This window comes from Diplotaxodon limnothrissa, linkage group LG13 (genome assembly GCF_057381915.1).
Source record: "Diplotaxodon limnothrissa isolate DT_005_m linkage group LG13, D_limnothrissa_male_GT1.1, whole genome shotgun sequence".
Lineage (NCBI taxonomy): Eukaryota > Metazoa > Chordata > Actinopteri > Cichliformes > Cichlidae > Diplotaxodon > Diplotaxodon limnothrissa.
In genome coordinates this window covers 17,839,703-17,860,429 of record NC_140608.1, presented here as the reverse complement: position 1 = coordinate 17,860,429, position 20,727 = coordinate 17,839,703, and the positions used below count along the sequence as shown (strand labels likewise).

At 40.2% G+C, this 20,727-nt stretch overlaps 1 protein-coding gene across 1 annotated transcript in view; it reads right to left on the bottom strand.

The window, feature by feature from the left end:
• pde10a (phosphodiesterase 10A) overlaps positions 1 to 18,947 on the bottom strand; it is a 45,648-nt gene extending 26,701 nt beyond the window's left edge. Inside the window, exons 1-2 of the mRNA XM_085369414.1 lie at positions 18,637 to 18,947; positions 5,391 to 5,522 (exon numbers count right to left, since the gene is read on the bottom strand). Coding sequence (XP_085225540.1) covers positions 5,391 to 5,522; positions 18,637 to 18,700 — 196 coding nt within the window. The 5' untranslated portion in view covers positions 18,701 to 18,947. The remainder of the gene's footprint in view (positions 1 to 5,390; positions 5,523 to 18,636) is intronic.
• Positions 18,948 to 20,727: the final 1,780 nt, after the last annotated feature.

Here is a 20,727-nt window from a genome sequence, read left to right as displayed (position 1 = left end):
ATCGTGTCAAACGCTTTGCAGAAATCTACAAATAAGATAAAGCTATCATCCCTACACAAATCTGCATAATCAATTAGGTCAAAAACAAGTCTGATGTTGTTGGATATGTGTCTGTTAGCCATAAAGCCAGACTGAGTTTCATCAATAATATCATTCAAAACAGCTTTCAGTCCTTTGGCAAAGATCTGAGCTAGGATCTTATAATCATTATTAAGGAGGCAAATTGGCCTCCAATTACCAGCTGATGTTGTTATTAATGTCTGTCACTACCCGATCCGTACCGGAAACCTGATCGGTACCCCGCATGCGCGAAAGGTGTCTACTTCCGGTCAAAGCGTTTTACGATAGTTACGGGTCAGAGTATCTGTTAAGATGTTAAGAATAACAAGTATCTCTTAAAATGTTTCCAATAATGAAACATTTCAATATAATGTAGACAAAAACGAAAAACAAAAAGATAGTTACAGATCAGGACTCCTCGATCCTTACTGCGCATGTGCAAAGTCTACCTGATCCGTACCACGCATGTGCAGGGGTTTTCTTCTTCTTCTGTTTGTTTAATGGCAGTTTACTCCCCAGTGTACGAGGATACCGCCACCTGCTGACTGAGCAAATGAACCCTATTGTAAACTGAATTAGCGTCATTAAGTGTGTTTATCGAGTGTGTTTATGCTTGTCTGTGTGGAGAGGATTGATTAGAATAGTGATGATGATGTCCGCTATCACTGTCAATTGTCAGTAAACACTTCATCTGGCTGATGAATCTTCACGTGACATATTACAAAGTCTGTATTAGGCGCCATTCTTCTTATTTTACAGCGCTGTTGTTCAATCGGGGAACGCTCTCTGTTGAGGAGAAAAGCATGAATTTGTTTGTATACGGATTATCCATTGTTCAAATGTCCCGGTAGTCAAAAAGGAGGCAGAACTGTTGAGAAATGCTAGGAGCTAACCGGGCGCTAACTGTGGCTGTATCCCAATTCAGGGTCTGCAGCCTTAAAGGCCGCATTTTAAGGCCGATTACGTCACAGCGATGCGACGAAGGCTGTCCCAATTCGAAGGCTGCTCAAAATGCGGCCCTCAAATGCATCCTTCATTTCCCTGAATTTTAAGGACGTGGCACTGTATACTTCATGGCCCAACATATCCCAGAATGCATAGCGCAGCAGTGGGTGTGGATAATTTTGCCGGAAAAAAACGGCGGATGAGGGGCGCCCGAAGAGTAAACTTTAAGTAAGTACTGAATATTATGTCACTTATTTATGTGCAAATTTTTAATAACGAAGAGCATTAAAACATTACTGTTGGCCACATGTCGGCAAAGTTATGTGACATTAGTGACGTTTGTACTAACTTGGTTTTAAAGCCTTTACTTTAAAATATACGCCGTTCAATAGCAGACCTTAATTAGAGAATGATCAAAGCTCATGTTGAAACAAACAAACAAATGAACAAAAGATTTTCTCCTTCATTTCTGTCTAACTAAGCTGTATGAAACGTTTCCAGCTGTTAGTATCATGGTTGCTAGACAACCTGGGCAACGCAACGGAGGCTAGACCGTCCCATTTCACAAGCCTCGCACTTCCGGCCTTAGCGGTCTTTAAGTACGCGGCCCTTGAGGATCGTTGAGGCTGCGTACTTTAAGGCTGCAGACCCTGCCAGTATCATTCAAATATATTGAATGTCGCAATGTTGGCAAAGAGAGGAAGTGATGTAAGATTTGCGCATGCGGGGTACCGATCGGGTTTCCGGTACGGCTTGGGTAGCAACAATTAAGTTAGCTCGTTGTCAGCTGTCTGGGGACAAGAGGGTCGTTGGTCTAATCTACTGACACTAAGCAATTGTGACAAAAAGGGATAAATAAGCATGTTTATGTATTTTTGAGGGTTACATCAGGAGATGGCACACAAAGACCTACGACTTCTCTACTTCTCCACCTTTGGCATGCTACATATGTGTCTCTAGCTACTTATATAAAACATAATTAGGCAGAACTGCAACTCCAATCTCAGCCACTGTATTCAAGATTGCAGGTAAACATGGTGACTTAGAACAAATTGATACCTCCTAATATGTATTTTTAATGTATTAACTCTAAGTTTATGTAAGCTTATGTACACAGATATTTGTATCTTTATTACCATGCATTTATGTATAGTGCTACAATAACTTTTTGATACTGTATTGTTCCTGGTTCTCAACTATGTTTCTCTATCAAAAAGCTACATTCTTTTTTTCCCCAATGAATAAACTAAAAAAAGACTGAGTGTGCCTTTAACGTACAACAATATTAGCTAAGAACAAAAAAGAAACAGCTTAAAAAAAATCAAAGAAAAGCGGCCAATATGGATTGGTGATCCCATGCTCCCTTTCTGCTTATTTTCTGTTCTCTTTTTACTTTCTACTTTTTGAAAAAAAATGCAAAAATTAATAGAAAAAAAACATACCCACTATATGTTAACTTGATTTAGACTGCAAATAATATGGCCACTCCACTGGCCACTCAGTGAGAGCAGATGTACTTGCAGAATAGTTTCATTATGCATTTAAATAATAAATTATTAATTTAAAATATGTTTCAACATGATTAATATAAATATATTCAATGTTCTCCCTGTGTTTATGTGGGTTCTTTCCAGGTACTCCTGCTTCCTCCCACAAAGACATGCAGTTAGTTGGGTTAGGTTAATTGGTGATTCTAAATTGGCCATAGAAGTGAGAATGGGAAAGTGTAAATGTAAGTGTGAATGGTTGTCTGTCTCTCTGTGTTAGCCCTGTATCAGATTGGTGACCTTATGCAGGGTGTACCCCGCCTCTTGCCCAATGGTGGCTGGGATAGGCTCCAGCCCCCCACCGTCTCCAGTGACCCTGATAAGGATAAGCGGAAAAGAGTGGATGGATGGATATTCTAAATCTGTTATTTACTTTTATACCAATAATTTTGTGTTGCTGTATTGTTCCTGGTCCTCAGCTATGTCTCTCCATCCAAAAGCTGCTTTACTAGGGTCTTTAGCTGCACACTAACATCGTTTGCATTACTGATAACATTACTTTTCAAAGCACTTTAAAAAGAAAGCAGTCAGTATGCATTTCTAGACGGCAGCATAATCAAATTTGAAATTTGAAACTTGCTTGAAACATGTAATTCATCATAATGAACATCAAGTATGCTTTTTTATGGCCAAATCTCTGATACGGCCATGTGGTAATGGATCGTAGCATTTTCAAATCAATCAGTTTCCACACAGTGATAACCCTACCTGGCTCAAGTGAGTTTCAAGTAGTTGCAAATCGATTTCCCTACTCTACTGAAATAAACTGTAGAGAGTGGCTGAATAAAAGGGAAGTAGTACGACATCCTTGACATCTTAAGTGCACAAAGATGAAGTAGTCATATTAAGTATACGCAATACGTAGTAAACAAAACTGTTTGTGTTGTTCTTTAAATTAGAACAACTGGAGTTGTCAATTAAGCATAATGTTAGTTTAGTTAGGCCACTAAATTAATATCAGCTTCCATCCCAGAAGATCTGCTGAACCCTTGACAACAGATACACATATCGATTTGCCTGGCACCAGAATTACCCAAATTCCAGTGTTCTTGGCCCTGGGTGGTTAGCGTACCATATGTCCGATTATGAATCGGTCCATCTCATGCCTGTGTGCAACACACACACAGCTGTCGAGACTGATATGTCCTTAGCGTGGAAGCATTTCACTGAGGGTGAAGACAGTCCCCCAAGCTAAACGGTGGAGGGATGACGATGAAAACATAAGAAGCTAACAAAAAGTTAAAACGGCTAAAGCTATCCGGAGCTCAAAGCTAGCCACAAGGCAGCAGCCTTGGTATGAGCAAAGGATTGAAACAGTTATGAGAAAAATATTGAAAAAAAGTATCAAAATCTTGTTATCTGTAACGGGACTGAAGTTGTAAGCATACTAAAAAAATTATGTAAGTACTTGACATTTGTTTTGTTATATAAATCTGTTGCACCTGCTTTTTGTTTGATTAGGTAAAGTATGTCAGGTAGCTCTTGTACCCCTTTCCAGTGACAGAGCAATTAATTTTTAGCTGATTTAATGTGAGAAGATCCTGTAATTTACCACAGTTTGGACAAAAATGGAGCATTTAATAATTTATTTTATTATGAAAGTCTTTTGAATTTGCTGTCAGTTAAAGTTCTTAAAAAAATCTGAATCAGCAGACCATGCTTAGAAAATAATCGTAAATGGGAATCAGCCAAGAAAACTGCAGTCGGTACATCTCTGCCTTTTATACATCCAACTGTTAAATCTTAAAGGGGACCGTTTATGTGGCTTTAGTCTGCCTACATCTGCTGCTCATCTGCAAGCCGCTTCGCAACCCGCCCCAGCTTCTCTTTTTTATGTCATGACTCTGGTTTTCACATATTTCACATATTTATTGTGGGACCTTGTGGGAAGGTCCCACAATAAAGCCAAAAAGCCAAATATAAATTACTGCAGATGGCTAAAGTGGTCCTGACTGAACTGTGAACATTGAAACAAAGAAGATTTCAGTTAAAAAGCCTTTCTTTTATTTAGTTTTGTGAATCAGCGATCTGGTTTACACAGGTTCCATCTGCCCTGAACTGAACTATCTGGATGAAATTAGTTATTCCTACTTGGCGCCAGGAAGAGTTATTAGCATGACAGCCTCTATTTGATATTTGTCAAGCTAAACACACACATACTGTATATATACAACATACAGGAAATTGTTTCAAACACTGGCTCAGACTTGAGAAATTAACAACTCTGCACGGCAGCAACAAACACTACTGTCTGCATTCCTCGCGTGGAAAGCAGCTCCAAAATGTGACAAATCTATCCTCTGCCAGCTTCCTCCTTCAACACACCCACACCCTGAGCCAGCACAGCCCCCCCCCAAGCACCACCAGCGCTACCACCAACATCCACACCCCTCCCTTGGGCCCCCTTCAGCCGGCTGCATGTCTCTGGAGGTCGCCTCTGACGTCAGCAGCTCAACTGGGCACTGTGCCAACCCTGTGGGCCCTTGATGGATGCAGTCGGTCTGAGAAACAGTTCGCTGTGAGTAGAGTGCACGGCACAAACTCAGCCCAGCCGGCTCAAACACATCTAATGACCCGTAAAAACCGGACAGGTCCATTCCTTCTCCTTTTCTTTTGTGTATCACAAACATGGAAGATTAAAGGAGACACATGTGATGATGAGTGATATGCACTGCTAATGGCCAGGATAATAAACAGAGCCTGCAAATGCACTGTTGTTCCCCAGACTTACAAAAACTGCAATTCTTAAATCCAAGCATTTTGTCTTAGTGATCCAGAGAGATGCAGCTGACTCTGTAGGGTTTTTTTTCTGTATATGTGTGTGGTAGGGGGGTATACCTGCAGGCCTGCTGCTGGTTTTCCTCTTCAGCCATCTGTCCAACGTCTCTGCACTCACACTCTCCAACACAAAGTCATCCAGAATCTGCGGGTGCAGCGAGAGGTAGGCCTTCACTTTCTCATCTGTCAAGCCTGAAACACAAAAACAAAACACTTTAAAAAACTTTATTTAAGACTAATGAAACTGTGAGAAAAAACAACAACAAAAACACCAAAACAATACTGATGTGAGATAATGAACAGAATCATTGATGCTAGAAAGGAGAAGTGTAGCACGTGAGAGGAATGAAATAACATCTCACTTGAACCCACAATGATCCCGAAGGTCACCCAAACAAATGCAAAGGATGAAAACAGCTGAAGGTCACTTCATTCTCTTCACGGTGAGGTGAGAGCGGTGGCAGCCGAGCCGAGGCTCGAGTTAAAGCTCTTTGATAGCCGGGCTAGCTCACTTATGTTTACTGTAAATCTGTATCTCCAGGGATAGGAGCCCCCAACAGAGGCAACAGGATAAAGGAGGACTCGATTGTGCTTAATAGGCAATTAGGATCTTGAGAGCTTGCTAAGTGCTGCTGTTTACTGTCTTTGTTGTCAGGGAAAAAAGCCATTTGCCAGACCATCGTTGAGGGAAAGTTGTTTTTAATACCCCCACTGGCGTCTGTGAAGCAGTCATGATGCACTAGGACGCCATCATGTTTAGGTCACTCAAACAAATGGAGTATATGTCTAAAACAAAGACTTCTAACTGTATACATTTAGACGTGAAGTGTCATCTCATAATGAGAAGAAATGCATTCTTACAAAAGACAAACAGAGGTGAATTTACATTTTATGGCATGGTAAACTATAACTATACGTTTTCAGATAATAGTAGAGAGAAGAGTGTTGACAGCCCTGAAAGTTTTTATAACGCTTTCTCACGAAATGTCTGGTTATCAGGAGCATCTGTGTAGACTCCCTCTGTAGATGCACAAACACACACACATGTGGCATGAAAACATTAGTAAGTGGGGTGTCAGTCAGGAAAGCTGCATGAATATCAGTGTTGTGAATCGCTACAGATCCCTGTAGACAACACAACAGTAAGCCGGGTGTGTGTGTGTGTGTGGGTTGGAGGGGGTGGGGGGTGAGTGTTGTGCCAGATGACAAAGTAAAACCAGATGCAGAGATAGAAAGACTAAATTCTGCTTCAGCTGCAGGTAACCTGTTATGAGCCCATAAAAGGTTGTGGTTAAAGAATATCTTTCACTTTTAATTAAATTTTAGGATCATAGTGCTCCTGATTCAGACTCTGAGCTATCCACGACCTTTGATCTATCCCTGCAGAACAAATCATTTGATGTTCAGTTACGATCATCTGCCCAGAGTGTGTGTGTGTGTGTATAGATAGAGCAGGCTTTTGGTTACAGGCAAATAAGGCAAACAGAGGTGGGGGTAAGTTTGGGGGGTGGAGGACGCTACAGTCTGATGCTGTCCAGACACGAGACACAGCTCCTCAGGAGCGGAACGCCTCACGAGACTCCTGGCCAGCTCTGACGCACATCGGCAGAATACAGCTTAATAAATCAGGAAAAGTTAAAGAGGGGTTGGGGTGGGACGGAGAGAGCTGCGGAGGACAGAAAGACACACGGAGAGGAGCTAAATGGGAGCGCTGCAAATAACCCCTACAACTTTGTCCTATTTGAAACACAAAGAAGGCACTGTGATTGGTGACATTACAAAAGATGAAAAACAAGGATGCTGTATAAATTTATGAATACAAGTTTTGTGTGAAAGGAGTCTGAAAATTGTTTAGCAATCATATGTGTGCACATGAACAAAATAGTCAAATGTTCTATTTCCATGGGGCAAGAACAGCAGTGATAAGAGCTTTGCAATGGCTAATAAAATGGTGTTAATTAAAATTTCTAGGGCTACACAAGTGGGGAAAAGTGGGCATTTGTAAGACCTAAATGACAACGACGGGTCAAAACTGCGGCGCAAGCCCAATGCATGTGCCACATTCTGTAGCTTAAAGGAATCGACTAATAGTGCTGTAGCAACTTCACTGGTGACAGATACACACATTATATTCATTCATGTGTGTGTTTAGAAGAAACATTGTTTATAGATAAAGTAAAAAATGTCAATATCATCAATCTATTCTTTTACAAGAATCCAGAGAAATGACTGACTTGACCTAATGTGACTATATTTTACCTTGATTGTGATTAATAATTCCCTTTTTGAACATTCCTGCTACGTCACGTTGACCTTATAGGCTTTCCTTCTGAAATCTTTCGAACCACAGCGCACATTAATGTGACTGCAGTGAGACTCAGAGCTGTGGGATATGCGTCAGTGTCCTGGTCCTGAGACTATAGAGGCTAATCAAAGGTGCAGCCCAATCTGTCCCACATGCTGCGGTCCAGAATGGCTAACCCCACTGGGAACTATATGTGCTCACTCAATCAGGACAGTGAGAGACTGCTGTTGCAGATGTAACAGCTTGGTGACTGGTTTAACCAGGTTTTTAATTGTTTCCCCCCTTTATTTTGTCAATGCTAAGAAAAAGTTGAACTTGAACATAAAAGAAAAATAAATAATAAATAATAAAATAAATAATAATAAATGAACATAGAAGCACACACTCTCATCATTTTAGGGTCTGTAACATTTAACTGAATTACATTTAGTTTAATAAATAAATAAATATTTTTTTAATGAACTTTGTACATGAGAGGTTAATTCTTCCAGTGTTTATGACAATAAACTGTTTGGATACTGCAGGTTGTGCAAAGAATGCCGATAAAAATAAATGCTCTGCTTAGGTAAAAGCAAACATTAACCTAACAAAACAACAGATTTATTAAAATGAAACTATATATTAACAAAATGGATCATAAGTATTAAAATAAAAATACTTGCACTGCAGATAAAATTACGTTTTCATTAAGATATACAATTCTGATTCATGAACGCACAACTGGGATTTTACTGTTTACTGATGTTGCCGTGGGAGAATGTGCTTGTTTATTTACTTCATGTTCCCAGCACAGAGGTTCAAAGGTGAAAGGTAAATACCTGAAAACAAGAGAAATGCAAAGGAGTCTCACAAATCTGAATTTCTAATTAGATTGTTATTCGAATGAAAAACATCTACAAACTGGTTTAAAGTCAGATTAGGTACAATCAACAGTGATCTGAACCCTGCATGTGATCTGAACCCTGCATGTGATCATTTTAAACAGCCTTGTGGTGCTCTGTTTAAGAAAAAATCTGGACAGAGTGTTGCATGATGTATTATTATGGCAATATTTGGAGTAACTCCCCAAGATGTAAATTTAAGTATGGCCCAAGCTGACATCATTACCTTTTTGCTCACTTTTGGCCAGAAGGTCTGTGCAAAACAGAAGGACTCCTCAACTGGAATTAAGTTTGTCATCTGCTACTTACAACTAGAAAAGGTCTGTTGTTTTAACAAAGACTCAAATGAATTTTTCTTTGCAACCTGGCAGCCATCCTTTTCTTTTGTGGCAAATATGGAGACATGAGTGCAATAATGTTTTTGTTTTAGGTTTTTTTTTTGTTTTCACTTATCACAGCATGTTTATGAGCTGGCAGGACTTTTTTAATTATGTGTCTTTATATATACATTTATACATATATACATATATCTCTTTTTCAAAAACTCTTAATGGTAATGGTAAATGGCCTATATTTGTATAGCGCTTTACTATCCCTAAGGACCCCAAAGCGCTTTACACATTCAGTCATCCACCCATTCACACACTGGTGATGGCAAGCTACATTGTAGCTACAGCCACCCTGGAGCGCACTGACAGAGGCGAGGCTGCCGAACACTGGCGCCACCGGGCCCTCTGACCACCACCATATATTAATAAATATACATTGTTTAATAAAATAAAATAAAATAAAGACTGTGACCTGTCCGCTTTAACGAAGAGAAGTACCTTTTAAAAAAAAACCTTTAAGTCAACTGAAGTCACTCCTTCAGCCAAAAAACCTATAGGTGGGAATCAGTTGGTTGTGTAGCATGCTCGTGAGTGGCTGAAGCCAAGTTGGCAGAAATGTTTGTAACTGACTCAGACTTGGGCTTCCTGTATAAAAAAAGCGAAGCCTGAGTTCATGCAGTGAGGTATTGTTGCATAACACTTATCTTGACACCACACCCCAGGATTTGGAAGGGAAAAGGCCAAACCAGTCAGAGTTTGTCTGGGTCTTTGCACTCTCACACCCAAGTTTGTGAGAACATGCTTCTGTTTGACAAAAAATATATTAACATATAGCATAGGCTATATACTGGTGGTTCTATTTCCAACATCAAAAACGCCCTGAAACAGCTTAAAAACAGTCAATTCTTGTGAGTTAGCATTCAAGTTTATGAGCGTTTTTATGAAGGAAATCAATTCAGTATGCTCTGATTTTATATGGAAAATTTAATGGCTTGTAAACTGCAAGTCCTCCGTCTTATAACAAAATCTACTAGTATATCTGTAGTATGCCAATGTGAATGTATGTCAATAAGTTGGACACAGAGCGAGATACCATATGTGCGATACATTTGCAGGCCAAAATGTATCAGTGGCACACAAGAGGAAACACTTCAGAGTATTTCTGATGGTACACCATTAAAGAGGAGGGTGCTTTATTGACTATGAAAAAACAAAACAAAACATGTGAAGCAAGGCTGCAATTCTCTGTATTCAAAAGGGTGCTTTTATTTTAACATTCACATTTATTTATCCAGCCTCAAAAAAAGAGAGAAACAGAAATCAGTTTCCTGTTTTTCTTTTTTAACTTTAAATATTCTCTCTATATATTTTAAATCTGAATTTCTCATTGTGTCTTTGACTACAGAAAACTCATCCATGTTGTACTTAACGTAACCCTATAAACATCACTGTAATGATTTGGCAGAGTGGAATCTTTACAGGGAATTGGCCTAGAAAATTGCACTGATTGCAATTTTCTAGGCCAATTCCGATTTTTTTCTAAGTAGGAGCTTTTCCAAGTAAGATCTGATTTTGCTGAATCAGGTTTTCTTTCTAAGAACTACAACTGACAGCGTATACAAAAAATTCCCCTATTCTTTAAAGCAAAACTTTACATTCTTAATAAAAGAAAAGACCAAATTTTACAATCTTCCCCAAACTGCGATAAAGTTAATTACAGGATGTTCACTGACTGAAACCATTACTGACTGCTGCTGGCAAGAGGTTCAAATAAGTAACAAAAAAATGAGTTGCTGTACACCCATCTTTAGCTAACATGTTTTACATTACCAAACAAAAGCATGTGCAATAGATTTATGGAACAAAACAAATGTCAGTTACTTGCATAATTTTCCAGCACATTTATAAATTCTTTGATTCTCTGCTTTGATCCTTTCCTCACACGGAGCCTGCAGAGCTCTGGATAGCTTTAGCTTTAGATGCCTTCCCTTTGCTCAGAAAGGTGAAGGTGATTTAAGATGATTAGATGTTGTTATGAATGTTTTTGTCATTTAATTTTTTGGTGGTTTACCTTGATGAACTTCATGTATTTACTCACAGCTCATAGAGCTATGATCTCATAGCTCACAAGCTAGAGCTGTCACAAGCTAATGACATGTTAGTGTGCGACTGTGAGTGTGCGTGCGACGACTCAAATGGACTGTGCATGTGTTGCGCACGCATGAAAAGCACCAGCTCATAATCAGCAGTGTTGGGTGGAAGTAACATGTTACTGTAACTGCATTACATTTTCAACAATACAGTAATGTAAGATGTTACTGTACTACACTGTATTTACACTAATTCCATTACAGTTACAATTATGTTTTTACTAAGAGTCTTCAGTTATCTGCACACTTGGCGGATAGAAAGAAAAAAACACCAAACAAATGTGGTTTTCTCTTCCTGCACATTTGTGCTACAGTGAGCTATTTTCATTTTGAGTGCAGAAGGAGGAAAATGTTGCAGCAGTACAGCAATACAGCTTTTGAGGAGTGGCGATATGGACGTTACTTTTAATTAATGTACACAAGGCGAAGAGCACGTTAGTAAAGCAGAAACTACATCCAAGACCGAAACAACTGTACTACGCCGCTAACCCAACTTTGCCTCTTTGCAAACATCTGCACAGGTAGGATGTTAGCAAAAAGCTAGAACCCAAAGTGATTTTGTTATGGCTGTCGAGCACCCCAGCCCAGCAGCCAGATCCTGATCTTCTCCTCTGTCGCCTCTGTCAGTGCGCCCCAGGGTGGCTCTGGCTACAATGTAGCTTACCATCACCAGTGCGTGAATGTGTGTGTGAATGGGTGGATGACTGGTTGTGTAAAGCGTTTTGGGGTCCTTAGGGACTAGTAAAGCGCTATACAAATACAGGCCATTTACCATGTTCAATAGGTAACAAAAGCAGTGATGAGCAGTCAGGGCCGAAACCTCCGTTCACCTGTTCGTGTTTCTACTGTAGAATCAATGTAGCGATTCTTTTGAATTCTCTTTGTGCTGGTTTTCATCTATTGTGTTGTTGGCATTGTGTTGACACCTAAAAACTTCAAGAAAGATCATCTGTCTGTCCTTATTAGGATAGGTTTATACTGTTAACTGGTTGTTGTAAGAATGCATTTCAAGTCATCTTCCGGCGTAACAAGAACGTATTGAGTAGTGTAACAAATTACTTTCTCTGGCAAGTACTTTAAAAATATACTGCAATACTTTTAAGAAATGTAACAAGTAACGTGTAATACATACAATGCAATAATTTTCTTGAACAATGACCCCAATAATCAGATATACACAAGGCCAACCAACCAGTAACCGGTCTGGTGTGTGCTGGAAATCAGCAGATTCCTGGTTGGTCGATCAGTGACACCAATATTTTTAGCTGAATTATTATCATTATAAAGATTTTAATTTTTATTTATCTATTTTTGCTGCCCGGAGCCATGCCCACACATTGGTACAGCACCCTGGTGATGTGGGTGTGGTCTAACTGATGTTAAGTGGAAGAAACCATAACCATAATTTTTCTGTTGGAGAATAAGAATTAAAATGAATTTACCCAAATCAACACAAACACTCCAACTAGAGCAGGGCGATATGACCAAAAATATTTATCACGATATACATTTGAAAATTTGCGATAACGATATAACTGACGATATAACTTACACTAGACAAAATACTTTACAACTCCACAACTATATTAGTGCAAAAAAAAAAACCCCCCATCAATACATTTTCACTTAAACAAGCAGGTGTTTTATGTGAATTAAAGTTATATAAAAATTTAACAGTGCAAATGCAAATTCCTTGCTGACAGTTTAACCAAAAGGCATTTCCAGGGGAAATTGGCCGACATATCCTCAGCATAATATCCACAAAACTTAAAAAGAGGTTATACACACAATACGGTAATATTATGTTGAAGCACAGTACGTATCGCTCCGCCAGGCTCCTGACTACGATAGCTGTAATGCTCCGACAATCCATCAAGCAGTCCGGGTTCGTAGCTTAGCAAAGTTGTACTTAAACACGAACCATCCATCCATCCATTTGCTTCCGCTTATCCTTTTCAGGGTCGCGGGGGGTGCTGGAGCCTATCCCAGCTGTAATGGGGCGAGAGGTGGGGTACACCCTGGACAGGTCGCCAGTCTGTCGCAGGGCCAACACACAGGGACAGACAACCATTCGCACTCACATTCACTCGCACATTGACACCTAGTGGCAATTTGGATTATCCAATCAACCTATCCCCACAAGCTGCATGTCTTTGGACGGTGGGAGGAAGCCAGAGTACCCGGAGAGAACCCACGCAAACACGGGGAGAACATGCAAACTCCACACAGAAAGACCCCGGCCTGATGGTGGAATTGAACTCAGGACCTTCTTGCTGTGTGGCAACAGTGCTAACCACCTTTTCGAGCGCCGTGTACCACATAAAGTCGTTTCGAGGTCAGTAAACACAACCAGAATACATACATAAGGCCCATTGGATTATAAGGGGCGTTGTCGATTTTCAGAAAAATCAAAGGATTGATTTTAAGTGTCCCGTATTTTCCAAAAAACACGGTAATAACGACGGCCCGCTAGCATGCTCTACTAAAAATAGTGCTTTGGTGTGTGTCTGACGGACGAAAGCTAAACCAGTTCCACACCACTGAAGTTGCAGCATTTTTACAAACCAATTCTGGTTCATCCGTTTCATTCAACGATTTGCTTTCGCCGCCATGCTTTTTCCGACGTGTGCGTATGAAAACAAAGGCACTGCGCATGCGCGTTTTACCCATATCCTATCGCGATATTTCATTTTTCTATCGTTGCCCAAAATTATACCGGTATTACCGTGAAGGGTATGATATGGCCCAGCCCTAACTCCAACTATAAGAGGCAGCAGGAAACTAACCAATGACTGTTCTCTGAAAAGTCTATAAAATGATTTTTTTAAATGTTTTGTTCTTTCGGCAAAGTCTCTTGGCTTTCACCAAGTTAGTGAAGCTCAGACAGCACGTGTAGTTGTTAATTATTTTCTTCATATTAAGAAGAATTCTTACTGCTTGTAAAGCTGAGAAGCGAGCTTGTTATCGGTGACTGAAGGAATGCCGGCAGTACACCTTGATGTTTATAAAATGCTCATAGCACAATATCATTATATGGTACCTTTAAAAAAATACATTAATGATCAGAGTTGCTCAATTGTATTAAACTGGATCTGAAAATGACAATTTTTCAGAATCTATAAAAATATTTGCTACGATGTACATGATTTTTACTGTGGGTTAAAATGTGTTAAAATATGCGTTTGGGTTCGAAACTTTTAATCTGTCAAATAAAATCATTATAATGATAAAATGAAATGACCATTAACAGGTTATCTTAATTTTTTTTTGACATTTCATTCATTTCTTTTCCAAAAAGTTTCCATAAACAGGAGAGCTAATTTGAGGTGTGAGGGTAAGGATGAGTCAATCTATCTATCTAACAAAGCTTTTCAGTTAAGACATCACTCATGTTTACTTTTATTTCTTCTTGATTATTATTTGGGTTGATCTGTATTTTATACAAAGGAAGGTGGTTACTTTTGGGTGAAATTGTTTCTTCTGGATTAATATTATCACCTCTTTTCACTCTCTGTTATTACTATTATCATTACTGGCTCTCTTCCACAGTGTGCCTTACATCCTGTCTCCCTTTCCTCACCCTCAACTGGTTATTACCCATGGTTGACTGTCCTTTTATCAGGAAAAAGTGTGTGTTTGTAGGGGGTTTCTTCCTGTTAAAAGGGAGTTTTTCCTTTTCGCTATCACCAAGTGTTTTGCTCACACGGGGTCATCTGGTTGTTGGGGTTTTATTTCTATTATTGTAGGATCTTTACCTTCAATATAAAGTGGCACTATATAAACAAAACTGAATTGAGGTTTATTTGTATTTTATGCAAATATGAGGATATATATTTTGAAAAGTGCAAAATATAGGAATGATTGATTTAAAAACAAATCTTGTGAGACGCTGCTTTTTTTAAAAACTTAATAAAGAAACTGACATATAAAGAACAGAGGATCATTTGCAGAGCTGTTAAAAACGACATTCAGCTGCACTCTGTCTTATCACTCATCTTCATTTCCCCACGATTAAGCAGCAAGCTCTGGGTGTGACAGAGCCTGAACTGTGTGCCTTCAGCACTCCCGGTCAGATGATGTTGAGCAGCGGAGCCAATGCTGATGTTTAGTGAGCAAGATGCTCCTCCTTCCCAACACATAGATGAAAAACGCACATGAGAGAAAAAGGGAAAAGACCACTTCTCTTCAAGTGCACTCCTTCTGGCAGAGAGTCAAGGGCAAGCTGCCAAGGTAGTACTTTTCACTTTCCTGACATGAGGCTGAGGCAGGAAAGAGGGGATGGGGGGTGGGGGATGCTGGGTGCGTGCGTCAGCAGGTCCGCCTGGGACTCCCTTGCCAGGAGGTACGAAGAGCATGTGGTTCTTATCTTATCTATGGGAGGGCTGGAGCACAGCATCTAACACTGACATTCAGTGAGCAAGTAAAAAGAGCGAACACTGAGAATGAAAACACTTTGACTCATCTCCCACTGTTCACCTCATTTATTCATTGAGCCTGAGCTGCCGAATCTGGGTATGTGTGTGTGTGTACTTATGCAGGTGGACGCACGCAAATTTCACCGCAGCCAAGGTTGAGGTGACTAGTGAAGTTAAATCAATACACCATTCAGAGAAAAGGTGTCACATAAAGAAAATGCTGTTTCACGGTGGACTTTAACTGCTGCTCCATCAACTCCACAGACACGCCCCCAACGGCTGCACAAGCATGCAAGCGACTGAGAGACAGAGAGGGAGATTTCCATGGAAATGTGATTTGCACTTTTTCCATTACCATGGTCCAGATCATTAGACAAAAAAGGGGCGATAAATGGCAAATTAAGATGCAGATAAGGCGTGGGGCCCTTGATCTACAGCCTAGCAGAGTGATAACAGGCAAGCCCTCAAACCACTGTTACAGAAACGCAGCTGAGCAGCCTTCACATTCAAGTTTGAAACTAAAACCTTTCTGGTGTATTCACTTTTTTTTTAATAATAACTAAATGTGAACAAGAGGCAGCGTCACAGTTTCATAATGAGCTGGAGTTGCTTTCTTAGTCCCACCATCTTGCCTGAAGTAGTGGTTTGATTTAGCAATGCCCTCCCCAATCCCCAAAACTCCCCCTCAGAGAGCCACATCAGTAATCAAGGGTCATGTTCCCCACTCCACATCTGGTCGATGCTGAACTCTGCAGCCGTTCTACAGAGGGGCCAGTGGGGACCCGGTAATGAGAACCACAGATTCTTGCATCTTCTCCAGCGCTGTGCTCTTTTATGAGCCTTGACACAAAGACAAGCTGTAAAGAAATCTACACGCATGTGGCCTTTTCCCATCCTCTCAGATACCAACCCATGACAAGATGACAAGGGGTCAATGGACGCCTTGAGGAGAATGTCATCTGTTTCACTGCTCAAGCGGTGCACTGTGCCCTGGCACCGATCCAGTCCTGCACAAATCGCGTTATAAAAAAAGGGTTCAAACGCCATAACAAGCTAATTTTCTTTGGCTTGAATTTCCAGAGAGTTTAAATCAACAGTGGAGACAAATCACAAAGAGAAACTATTTGGCATGTGCTCAATCCAAGTCTGGAATTATTTAGTCATTCAAATTTAAATGCTATGTTCATATTCCAGTCATACCAAGCACTACATGCATTTATAGATTTAGCAACTTTGCTGGGAGAAGTCCTCACCGTGAAAGAGTAGGCATGTGGTGGAATAGGAAATGTCTGGTGTGAACACTTCCTGCCTGACAATATGTCCTTCTTCACTAAGTTAAGCAATTTGTCAACAGCCAATTGGGTTTAAAAAAATGCCTGAGAGATCATATTAGTGCTAGCCCAGTTTGACCTTGATGCACTGACCACAGCTATCTGCAGCCAAAGAAACACACATCTGCGCACACTATAGCAGATTTCCTCCAAGTCAGCTTACAAACAACTATAGGAGTCAAAGGGCAGTGAACAAGCCAACGTGTTGTCTTGACAAACTGAGTCTATCCCTTCAGGACGGACTGGTTTTGCTGGATGGTCCAGCAACAGGTACCATATCAGTAATGACAAATGATAGGTGGACAAACATACCATTGGCTTCTAGAGAACAAGAGAACACTTTTTCTTCCACGCAGAAAAACATACAATGTGCAGGAGCCATTTAAAATGATCTATCACATGCTTAACATTTGTAGAAAGCGCTTCATGTAAACAGTGGTAGAAACACAAGCTGGGAAATTATATGTGTCTGCATCAGTGGAAAGGAAAACATGCAGGGAGAACATAAACGGAACATCACGTTAATCCCGGATTAAACCCAGATTAATCGACGGTATTTGAAGAAATGAGTTATATACCCACATGGGCGTCTAAGCCGGACACAGAACTGGTTGGCTGATAACTTTTTCTCATGTTTTGTTTTCTATGAGAATGACTTGTTTATTAAATTATAATATACAGTACACATTAGAGCAGTCAAGCTCTATAGCAGATATTACTTTAAGATACTCTGACACCCGCAGCCACCCTCATATGCTGTTGTTTTGTAAATCCAAAAAGGGCAGAAGCTTTGTTAAATCTGAAATTCTCGAGTATGAGGGCAAGATACCTACATACTGTACCTCAATGCATTCCACAGATGCTCACTGCTGTGTCTACACTTCAAGCATCAACCTGGCTTCAAACTGCGAACTTCTTATTACAGGTCTTCACTGAAGGTCCCTGAAGGCGCATAAACTGAAGTTATCCATGGGTCACACAAACAGTGTAAACCCCAATCAGCAGAGAAACAAATGACAAGAAGTTCCCACTGTAGAATTTAAAAGATAAGCAGAGAGAGACTGAAAAACAGCATGCACAAAGGATGTAAACTCAGCCCTGAGACGCATGGACATGCTAAGGAAACAAATATAGGGGATGAAAACTGTAGTGACAGAAAAGCAAACAAAACTAAACGAATCCATTCACTGATCTTACACCTTGTTTTGCTAATCCTGCCATCTTTTTCAGTGACAGTAATATGAAATTGTGAGCATACCTGACTCTGGTGTTTACCATCACACCGCACTTAAAACAAATTCAAAACAAGTGAAAAGAAAACGATAATAAATGTTAGAATGGGAAAATGATTTACCACAGCACTGGTATAAAACCATCGATGACTACATAAATGCTAACTACATGCGTGCGATAACTTAAACAGCAATCGTTTTTATATTTTTATAATTAATTTGCAAAATATTTATTCCGAAACCACATTTTAGTGCCCTACTCGCACTTTCTTTTTTCGCTTCATCTCATGCTGTAGACTTCGCTTTTTTCGATGCCATGTCTTACCGGACAACTGCTGACTGTCCCCTCTACAGACCAGCTTAATCTTTATTTAAAGTCCCTGCAGAGACAGAAGTGATATTTTCCAAGTTCGGTTCTGCTTGACCCTCCAGCGGAGTCCCCACCCATCTAATTCATCTGCCATTCATAAAGTTAGGAAGACAAATGGGCAAATCACACAGCCTACGCCTGCAGCACCAGAACAAATAATAGATGCCAAAACTAGCCCGTGTTTTCTTTCTTTTTTTGGCCGTCTACTGCACAGTTTGGTCAGGTCAAAGCGGTTTTACTTTTGCGTAAAAATTACTTTACGCACTGGAAATTTCATTAGGAAAAATACCTACTTGCACCCAGGAAACAGTCCGTTAACCTTCTGAAACAGCTTGTGGAAGTCGGACCATCTTCCATGTCGGATTGTGAGCCCAAAAGGAGAGAGGAGCCACGGGGAAAAGTGCGCCTCTGCAGCTGCAACTTGGTGCGTCTGAGCGAAAAAAAAAAAAAAAATTCCCCAAACCCCGAAACTATTCCAGGACGCCTTGATGTGATGATGCCTTCAATGCTTGAGATTGTGCGCGATTTAGGAAGGGCAAGGAGAGCAGTGTGGTGCCACCCCCTCCACGCTCCTCCACCGGCGCTATGACCCAGCACCGCTGGCCAAGGTGTAGCTACAGTCGATCCGCCTCCTCAGCGTGGTGGCTCCGCTGTGGATGTGCTGCAGCAGCAGACTGAAGGGAGCAGAGACGTCGACGCATAGACACAGAGAAATGGGAGTAGGCACACACACACACACACACACACACACACACACACACACACACACACACACACACACACACACGGGGAGAGACGGTGGCGCGATGCTGTCAATTCATACACAGTTTTCCTGTTTGATTTTCAAAATAAAACGGCAAGCGACGACTACAGGATTTGCCTAGGGAGAAAAAAATATCTTTATGTATAATGTTCAAGATTTTAATACAAGTCTGCGGCATATTCACGAAGAATAAGCGAGCATCAATACTTCCGAAGACTATTCATCCAGGAAATCTCTACAAAGTAGTATTTTGAAGGGTCAATAAAGCTGTTTCCGGTATTTTTGTACCCATTTGACACATTTGGGAGGCACTGCTGTTCTTTTTCCTGAATTTGGCTGCGTAAAAGGGGTCGAACCATATGCCCCGCGCTCTCCAGGGACACGCTGCTGTTTCCTGATCCACTATTCAGTGGTCAAGGAGGAGACAGTGACAACCTCGAAATTACAGCAGGCAGGACCAAGCAACAGAGGGTTTACTTTAGAATACTGTGAATGAAAAGATGTAGCATGGTTTTTAAAGCACTCGGATTTACGCAGTCTGAAGTGTCTTGCCAACGTGCCCTTTAGCAAGGCAATGAATCCCTTCCAGCCCTTAGTCTTTAGGACTGTGAACTAATTAGCCATGAGTGTTAAAAACAAGGAAGTAGAAGGAGAAAACAAGGAAATTACTTTGGGTGTTACCAAACCAAATTTATGAATGGCTTTGTCCAGAAATCGCCTTAGTTCAGATCAGCCTGAATGAGTAAAAAGCAGACAGTGTGTTTATTTTAAAAACTAAAAAAATCATTTCAGGACATTCTTTCCTCCTGGTGCATCAGTCAAGACTTTTATTCAACTTAATGAAAAGTTGCACACAAATCAAATCGTTTTTTGCCTGAATGAGAGAGAAGTGCAGTCTAAACATTGATCGCTCCAAGGTCTAATTCATGCCGTATCTCACTTTAAGGTTTTACACAAGGTTCTTTCAGTTTTTGTGTGGATCACTGTTCATACTTTGGCTCCTGACTTCAAATATCCGCACAGTCTTGCATTTAATAAAGGCTTGTATTCAACCGATTTATTTCTCCAGTCTATCTCTGTTGTACATTTACATAAATTATAATTGTAAATATTGCCTTCAACTGGAACAGTAAAATAAATCAATGTAGTACATTCCTTTCGGAAAGGCCCAACTGCAAATATCTGCAAAGATCGCACATCTGCAGTCACACAGAAATATTTAGACCTGCTCACTACAGCCTTTTAGTAGAGATATAATCTTGTAACTATAATGACCAAAACCAAATAACAGGATTAAAAGTAATCAAATTAACCTCAAATTCAGTTTAACCAGATGAACGTTTTTCATCTCATCTGATGACGAGAGAGAGAGAGAGAGAGAGGGAAAAAAAGAGCAATGGAAGTTTAATACACAAACACATCATAAGAACTGTGAAAAATATTTTTGCCTTTCAGTGTTAAAGGTTATAATTGTCTCAGTTCATGCTGGCAAACTTACAACAGTAGAACATTTAAATCAAAATCAAGTGTTAAAATCGAGTCAGAGAATTTCATGTATTATTTTCTCTGATATCTTTAAGGACACCAATTGTTCGTGTTAATTTGCACTTCTTGCCTTCTT